General features: G+C 38.0%; 1 protein-coding gene across 2 annotated transcripts in view; it reads left to right on the forward strand.

The window, feature by feature from the left end:
• Positions 1–3,461, forward strand: part of LOC124362139 (zinc finger-containing ubiquitin peptidase 1-like) — a 46,668-nt gene extending 43,207 nt beyond the window's left edge. For both annotated transcript variants that reach the window (XM_046816370.1, XM_046816369.1), the window contains one exon: positions 3,184–3,461. In XM_046816370.1, coding sequence (XP_046672326.1) covers positions 3,184–3,228 — 45 coding nt within the window. In that variant the 3' untranslated portion in view covers positions 3,229–3,461. The remainder of the gene's footprint in view (positions 1–3,183) is intronic.
• Positions 3,462–9,990: the final 6,529 nt, after the last annotated feature.

The following is a 9,990-nucleotide window of genomic DNA, read 5'->3' on the forward strand; positions in this document are numbered from 1 at the left end:
AAGTTTTGCGTTACACTTGTTTTTTGGACTGTAACCAGGGAAAGAATGAACCGTTGAGGCATGTTAGTATTCATTTCTCTGTTTTTCCATTAGCCATTGTTAAAATGTAATATCATAATGTCAAGGAAGCCCACCAGTTTAAAGTAACTTATGTGAAAGCATTCATAACTTTGTTCATTAAGGTTAGTTTTATAACAGTATTTAATGCATTAGATGATTTTAATTCGTCACTGGCGCAATCTGGAGTAAAATTTATATATTAATGTTTTATTTACTAGCTGCATAACACTACCGATCAAGCACTGTTTACTTATTATTGATAAAATTCAAATGTAAACAGATGTTTCAGAAAGTTTGTCGAACTATAGCTGTCAAAATACGTTTCGTTCTTACGATAACATTCAAATGTAAACAAACTAATTTTTCAATTTGAATTCAACTTTATTTGGTGTAATGAATGTGTTATGGGTGGTAAAAAGCACTCTAAATGTTCAGACCAAAAGCTATACCTGTTCCAAATTTCAGCACAATCCGTATAGCAGTTTCAGCGTGATTTGAGGACAAACCTAGAAACATCCAAATATCCAAACTTTTGCATTTATAATATTAGTGGGATAACAGTTAGTGACATCATGTGTATGAAAGTTTTATACATAAAAGTATAAAGCTAGTAGAAAAGTTTAATACAGACTTCCATATACTGATGTTAAGTTTTAAAATTGTCTATTGTAATCTACAATAGAAAAAAATCTTAACATTTGTTATCTTTAAATAACATAAAGGGACAAATTAAATAAATTTTATCTTCAACTTATAATATCAGCACATATGTTTCATGCTTTATTATAGTAACTCACCTTAGCTTTGTATCAATAAATGTAATGGTAAACTTTGGTTCAGTCCTTGGTCTCTTAATTTATATTAAATTCAAGTTCACTTTAAACATAAACATTTGTTTTTTGTTTTTTTTTAAGTAGAGGCTTGATTGCTTTTTAGGCTTTTTCTATCTATTCTCATGGGCCTTTTGTATGTGCTTAAGTCAAAGTCAAAATCTATTTACAATTTTCGTAGAGAAATGTATTGGATTTTATCAAACAGAATAAATAAGGGGTCGTTACAGTACAAGGTTGTTAGTTAAATAATGCTACAGTCACAGACAGGATTTTATCTTGCACTATTTCTCAAATTAAAAATCAAATTTCTTATTTGTATCTTATAATGTGGTCACCGATATCCTCTAAATAAAGATTATACAGCATAAATATAATTTTTGTGTTGTCATTCATATTTATTTCATCTATATATATAAAAATGAATGTTTGTATGTTTGTCCTTTATGGAATCGTGAACTATTGGACCGATCATGATGAAAATTTGTACGTATATGTATTTTTCCACGGAGAAGGTTTATAAGCTATGCCCATCCCTTTCCCGATTCAGGATTCCGCCCCACTGGTTACAGAAATACCCATAAGAAATGCATTGCAGCAAACATATGTTAACGTCTTTTCAAATTTTTAATCAGCTGTTCTTTGTAAACATATATTACACTTATAGTTTTAAAGCATAGAGTAAGCTTAAGAGAAACGACAAATTTTGTTTAAACTGTTTTTGCAATCACTGTTAAACATAGACTTTACTATCCAGATAATACAATTCAAATTTGACGTAAAAATTCACCTTTAACTGCAATATTTATTTAATATAAACCATGCTCATGCTTGATCAGAAGAGTAATGCAGATATCATAATTACTATCTTACGTTGGCTACAAATATAAAGAATGTTATAAAATCAACCTTAGTTGTTTTTTTTTGACAGAAGTATGGTTCTCAAAACTCCGTGTGTACATATTCTCTCGATCGAGACAACAAAGCAAGCTCAATCGTGGCATCGGAGATATAACTAATTTAATCTAAAATTTATTATAGTAAAAAAAAAAATTTACTAAGTAATATAAGGACTTCGGTTCTTAAGATTTGCGTGCGAAGCCGTGGGTAACAGCTAGATAGAGGCAGGAATATGGTACATACCTTCATAATACGCCCAAGAGGCTCACGATGGAACGACTATCAATTATCTCAGCAATGTTTAGAATGTGATAGAAAAAGAATAAGTGAATATAGTGTACTGTTTTCAACGGGAAATTGCGTGCGAAGCCGCGGGCAACTTTTGCAAAAAATTATTGAAATGCGCAGCAAAGCGCGCCGGGCCCGCTAGTATAATATAAGATCTTTCCTTTACGAACACATGTTCACATTGTTTTAAATCTGTTCGTATCATAACGTCAAACAAAACTTTTCATATTTTGTCTAGACATATTCAAATTAATTCTTTAGTCAGTATTGCGATTGAAAACTACATTTAGAATTCCAAGTCGCGTACAAAAAAAATCTTCATTATTAATAACAAAACTCTGTAATGTTGGTGTATAATAGTAACACACAAAAACTCACACATATAACAATTCACTACACCTTTAAGAATTAAGTAATGTCTTTGTGATTAACACTATTAGCAACTTGAGAGCTTGTTTTATCTCATCACATACATTTCTTCATGTGATAGTCTTTTCCTACTTTGTTTTATAATAATTAAAACTGTATAGTCCCTTTTACTCAGTTTGGTAATATTCCCTTAGGTAAAAAATTAATCCAAACTTATAAGGGTTTTTTTATTGTATCAAACTTTATTTTTAATTTTGTTGTATTATTAAAAACATTTTATTTTGAAGTATAAAGAAATCTTTTATAGACACGCTTAAAAAAAGGACACATGGGCATTTGCGCATGTGCGATCTATACATGATGTAAATTTTATGTCAAATTGTACAATACTTGTAATGTGTTTTTAAACAAAATTTGTATGCAGATTATTTAAATTATTATTTTGTAGAATTTTACATGCAAATAATTTAAATTCGTATATTCTTAGAGACAATTATTCAAACTAATCACAGTTTGGGAAAATCCACATTGAAATCCTTTGAGAAAATTTCCCATTGACGGAAAGAAAATACAAGTAATAAGAATGTAAATGTGAGAAAATTGCCTTGCATAACTTCTTAACCCAATAAGTGAGTGTAATCTGAATAAGTGCTTGTCAGAATTGATTCAAGATATTTGTATGTATTAACCTGATTTTCTTTCATTGAATTTAGAAACTTGTACTGTTTTGTTTCAGCAAAGTAAAGTACTTAGGTCAATGAGAGTACCACAAGAACGATGATGACACCAACAATACATTGTCACTACCTCAGACTTGCAGGTCTTCTAGGTATCGGAGGAAGATGTGATCAGAAAGAGATTATCAGTGCTTGACCTCGCTCAGGGATTGGTCCCTCGTTTTAGAAATGCTTACTATGCAAGCAGCTTACTAGTCACAACATCATGTCTTAAGTATGTTTGCATCAGATTTAACATTTTTGCACCTTTGTTCATTACATTGTGAGTTATATCGCAGGTGTGTTTTGTTTATTATTACACCCAACCTTTTAACCTTTTTATTACTCTTAAGTTATACAATGATGATACAACTGAATGGCTGATTCAAATATCATTTGCCTTCACTACAAAAAGAAAATTAAACGACATATAATCACTTACTTTTTAGTATGATTAATCCTTTGAATGTTAACATTGATCTATTAGTTATATTTCTTAGTGAGAAAAGGCTGATCAATGTCTGATCCATCGGAAATTTAAAAACCTTACCATAATTCTCCAATTAAACAATGTAATTTATTGAAATTCAATGTTTTGTCCATCAAGTTGTTAAAATTATGTTTGTTACATTTCCATATCAATAGTTTTCATAGAGGATATAGTAAAAGTTTCATCAGCTAAAATTATAGTAAATATGAAGTATCAAAAACGTTAAAGAATTTTTGTCTGTTTATAAAATCTTTCTCTTTCAAATAAGACATCCTTCATATAATTCTACAATTACAAATATGAGTGTGAACAAGTTTGAAATTTAACAGAGGTCTTATGTAGGCATGGGTAAAAAACCGGAAATCCTCCGCAACAGTTATATACATCGACAGTACCATTCAGCCTCCAACTGCAACTATCAACATCATACAATGTTGACCCGAAACCGTCGTTTGAGCGCAACCATTCCAAAACCACTGTTTTGCAGTATTTTGCCCATCACTATTCTCATGCGACTAAAATCAAGATGGCCACCAGTACACCCTCTTAATAATAATGTTTTGAGATGTGTTCTTGGTATGATATATAAATTCCAATACGAGGTGGAAATTTTTCGTACTACTCAGATAAAATACAGAATGCTATAGTGTGGTTTCTAATGATGGCCATATGTAGACCACAATGGCCAAAGTGAACAAAAAGAAGTGAATAGTTACTTCCATCCATCACTCTACTTTTGTGGACTCCTGGCTTTTTCCCCAAGCCACAAGATAAGCACACGGAGACTACCTATTGCTCAATGATGCACAACGCTTAAATAACGTTATGACAATTTTGTCCATTAACATATTCACTATGGGTGACGAGCATGCTCGTCATGCGAAAGTGGCGTGCCGGGCGAGCTCGGCATACGGCAGCTGCTTTCATATTGCTTCAGTGTGAGCTGAGCAGTTGCCTGGGAAGGCTGTAACACTCACAGCGAGGTGTGTCTGTTTCGGTGAGTCAGTTGGTGCGATTCGTCATTTTTCATCTGATGAAGACAATGAGTCGAGTTCAAACAGTTCTAGGGACGGTGAAGGCGGCATCCCCCACCCCTAGTGGGCCGGCACAACCAGCGACATGGCTGGTTTACGTGACCTGCCGTTCACTGGTCAACCTGGCTTGCTCGTTCCCATTCCAGGTGACAATAAACCAATTGACTGGTTCAATCTCCTTCTTGACAGCGTGTTTTTAGAGAATATGAGCAATGAAACCCAAACAGAGGCACTCTCACACTGCACCCCTCGGACCACAACCTGCTCCTCAAACTTACTAGTTGAAATTGGTCAACTGAAGTCAAAACAGGACAGCCTGGAGAGCGCAGTTAAGGATCTGACATCACGGTTTCAGAGTATACGCACGGAAATACCTACTAACTCAGAAAACCAAGGCACAGTTATAACACAGAGTCATAACTCAATCACAAAACAATATGCAGGTTAAATCAAACAGAAACTTCATCTGGGAGAGAGGAACCAAAAACTGTTTCAGCGTCGCACTACAAGTGGCCAAACATCATTGTAGAACCATACAAGGCCTGGGACCTATGACAAGCAATAAGCCAATAAAGACCAACGTCACTGAAGAGGAAGCTGAAGTTGGCAATGAGAACTGTCCTCTAACGGCCCAAACTACAAACACTGAGAGGCACCATGAAGCCTCCAGTTTTCTGCTAAACTCCTAGCACCCAATGAAACATACTTGGACTTCTTCAATAAAAATGCAGAACACTACAGGGCAACACCAAGAGCTGCAGCGGAGGCTAAAGAAAATGCAAGAGAAAATTTCTAAATCTCAGCCAGCTGATAATGGCTTAGTTACTGACACGTTACTAGCAGCACCTACGTCAGGACAGAGCCCGCCTTTTTTAGACAGAAGCTTCAAAAACAAAAAGCCCGCTACAAATCACGGCTTATCCTAAATTCAATGCTGAAGGAGCACATAAAACAACTAACAGTATTTCACCAGAAATGTGGACAGGATGACAAATAAAAGTAGAAAGAAACCATGAACACTTAATGTATTATACCATAAGCACCAGGAGACAATGGAGGTGTCTTAATAGTCCTCACCTCGCCTAATTGAATATGTTTTTTTAACGTTGATTCAATAGTACAGTCTAGAAAAAGACATCGTCATCACTCACTGAGCACGGGGGACTGTCTAGAAAACTACCGGGGTTCCCTCGTCAGCAACTTTTGCAGAGTCAGCCACCAAAAAGGAGGAGTTGCCATTTACAAAAGTAACGAACTGGGAAATGATATAACAAGCCTTAATATTGAAAAACCGCAGTATTGAACTCACATGCGAGATCACATGCATAAGTCTTAGAGTAACAAAATCTAATTATCTCTATATTCTTGGAATCTATAGGACAAGTAGCCATCTAGACACCACTCTGGAAATCCTAACAGACCTGCTGGATGACCTCCTAACGCAGAACAACCCAATACTGATCATGGGTGACATCAATATTGACTCCATCAAAGAACATACCCAGAAAACCAAATTTAATGAACTCCTCGCCACTTACAATCTGCACAGACTGACACTCCCAGCGACAAGGATTACCCACACAACACTGCAACCTCAATTGACTGTGTCTGCACAAACATGGCACAGCATGACATTTGACGTGGAGGTTGTCCACACAGGCCTCTCAGACCATACTGGGCAATACTGCAGCATGGCAATACCAACACTGGCAAAAAAGACACTAATCTCAAATCGCAGACACTTCAACAACAGAAATCTTGAGAACCTTAGGCAGCTTCTATCGGTTCAGGACTGGACAAGTGTGACCTCAGCGAGCGGTATGGAGGAAACCTATACCAACTTCTACAACATTATGACTTCTGCCCTAGATATAACATGTCCATACAAAAGATCTCGGGCAAGGCACAGTACCCAAAGAGGAATAGTAAATGACACAGAGGCCCAGACCTTAAAAAAGAACTTCCAAATTGCTTGGCAAAAGTACATTCAAAACCAGCAGAGATGAAGACAAAAGGGATGCTGTAAAAATTTTAAAAAAAATATGACTTGAAGCTCAGAACCCTCCGACACCTGGCTAGCGAAGAACATATACATCAAGCCAATAACAAGAGTAAAGCTCTGTGGGACATTGTTAATGGCGAGAGAAAACCAAAAGGTGAACAGAACATCAAACCTGCAATTGCGAATCAGAGGGAGATTAGTAGATGACCCCTAAAATAATAGCTGACCACATTAACACCTACTTTGTTAATGTTGCTAGTGAGACCCTTAAGCAGAATGACAGTGTAACTCCAAATGCCCCTAGACATGAATGACGTCCCAAGCTTACAAACCATGTCATTACATTCAACTACGCTCAAGGAGGTCCCAGAAGATCATTGACTCACTAAAACCCAGAACCTCAGCTGGAAATGATGAAGTGTCAGCGAAACTATTAAAATACTGCAAAAATGAACTATCTCCCATTCTTGTTCATATAGTCAACAAATCTTTCGGCCCAAGGAATCTTCCCTTCTGGCTTTAAAAAATTCCAGAGTATATATGCCAAACACAAGCAAGGTGACAAGCTAGAACTTTCAAACTACAGGCCAATCTCACTGCTCTCAACCTTCTCTAAAGTAATTGAGAAGGTTGCCCTCACCAGACTACTGGGAACATCTAAAGTGGAAATCGACTATTAACAGACAGGCAGCATGGCTTTATCAGTGGCATATCAACAGCGACAGCCCTCATTGATTTAATTGAGCGCACTGGTAGACCACCTGGAAGCTGGGGACACTGTTATAAGCCTATTACTGGACTTTAGCAAAGCCTTCGACTGCCTGGACCATGACTTGATAATAAAAAAACTGAATGCCCTTGGAATACATGGAGTGGAGGCTAAATGGTTTAAAAACTACCTCAATGGAAGAAGTCAGCTGGTAGAAGTAGAACACACCCTGAAGAACACTATCACCTCAGTCAGATCAGACACTGCTTCCAATCCAAAGAGGAGTCCCACAGGGCTCGGTGCGTAGGACAATACGTTTGTCCTATTCACAAATGACTTACCACAGTACCTCCAAGACTATGCGTACAGTGTAATGTATGCTGACGACACAGTGCTTGCTAACAGGAAAGAAAAACACAGAAGACCTGGAAATTGACTCATATATTGCACTGAATGTGGCTGCTGAAATACTGCATAAAAAATGACCTTGTACTTAATGAGTCTAAGACAAAGCAGATTGTTCTGGGAAGAAACAGAGAGAAAGTCTCGGAACTCCCCAACATCACAGTGACCAGCGAAGTGAAGCATCTGGGGATCATCATAGATGAAAAGCTATCCTGGAATGGACACCTGGATAGGCTTTGTCAAAGACTGAGCTCAGCCCATCTTTGTAATAAGGAGGAATTAAGACCATCAGCAACTCAAGCAGCCAGCAAAAATCGCATACTATGCACTGTTTGAGTCACACCTAAGGTACGGCATTGTGGTCTGGGGAGGCTCAACAGCAAGAAATATACAGCGTGTACTGATCCTACAAAAAGAAAGCCATAAGAACAATATCTGGGCTAGGCACAAGAGACAGCTGTAGTAGACAGGCTTTAAGGACTTAGGGATCCTCCACAGCACCCTCCCTTTATATCCTAGAGACAATACTTCATGCCTCTTCTTCTCGAAAACCTTCCAAGACACTATGATAGGCATGCCCAAACTAGAAATGCCACAAACTATACATTACCTCTACACAGGTCAGCACTCTATGAATCAAAGCCTTACATAACGCTGGAGCAAAATTTTTTTAACAACCTCCCAGAAGCACTGAAGAGTATCCAGCCGCAATCTGCTTAAGAAGATACTGACAACCTGGTTGCTGGACCAATCATTCTACAGCCTGGAGGAGTTCCTGAATTGGAGAGAACATTAACCACAACTGCCTAACCTGGAAACTATTATTGACAAATTGTAAAATGCTTATACTGTTTGACACCAATTCAGATCTTGATGATCTTGTATTAAGTTCTATCAATAAATCATTAGACAAACCAACCTGTATGCCCTGGAACTATTTTGTGGCCCCACCACTACTCCCGCGTCTCGCATAACCAAATGGAAGGACTTAGTGATGGCCGAACTAAGAACATTCTTAGGCCTTCTACTGTTGACTGGTAACGTCAGACTGAATCGATTGAACGACTACTGAAAAACTCATCGGTTGTTGAACTTTCCTATGTACAAGGAGTACATGTCTCGAGATCGATTTCTTGGCATTTTGAGATATCTGCATTATTCAATAGTTGATACCCCTGATCACCCCGAACCTGCTAACAACCGGTCTTTTAAAATTCAAAATATTGTTCATTATTTCAACAATAAGATGCGACAGATCTATTATCCTGACCGTGAACTGACAATCGACAAAGAGATGGTACTGTGGCGTGGCAGACTGGTCTTCCCCCAGTACGTAAAGGTCAAGCGCCACAAATATGGAATCAAAATTTATTCCCTGAATGAACCCGAGGGACTCACGCTGCACTTTCATGTTTACACGGGGAGCCATGACTCTTGTAGTGGCAAAGGTCATACCGTCAAAGTCGTCGTGAAGCTGATGAGTGACTTCCTGGGGCCATTCCCTGTCCATGGATAATTTTTATAATAGTTTTGTCTTATCATCCAAACTTCTACGTCACTCGACCTACAATACCGGCACCCTACGCATCGACAGACTCCATACACCTCCAGCAGTGAAGGCAAAGGCATTGGGCAACGATTGGAAAATGGAGGGATAAGCGGACGGTGACCTACATCTCGATACAATATGACAACGAGATGGTCCAAACCACCAACAGGAGAAACCAAAAACGAACGCTGCCAAAACCAATCATGTACTACAACTCTCACATGAAGGGGACTGACCGCTTGGACCAAATGGTATCTTATTACCCCTGTGAGCGCAAGACCCTGCGATGGCACAAGAAAATTTTTGTGCACTTTCTCCAGGTTGTAGTAAATTCTTTTTACCTGTACAACTCAGACTTTCCCTGTATGGTTTCCGAGTTCGTGTTCTTGAAGACCTGCTCCCTCCAAAGGAAGCCCCACTGCTCATCACACCGACCTGCAACAGCATGCATCGTCTCTCCAAACTAACGAAGCGCAAAGGAAACGGCAAGTCAGACCCGGAGGTGCCGTATTTGCTACCAAGAAGGCAAGCGTAAGGAAACAGTGTACTATTGTGCAGTTTGCCCTGACGAACCAGCTCTGTGTGAACTCAGTTGCTTTGATAAGTATCACGAGGACAAATAAGTAGCTTTTAGTCTT

The sequence above is a fragment of the Homalodisca vitripennis genome, chromosome 5 (genome assembly GCF_021130785.1).
Source record: "Homalodisca vitripennis isolate AUS2020 chromosome 5, UT_GWSS_2.1, whole genome shotgun sequence".
Lineage (NCBI taxonomy): Eukaryota > Metazoa > Arthropoda > Insecta > Hemiptera > Cicadellidae > Homalodisca > Homalodisca vitripennis.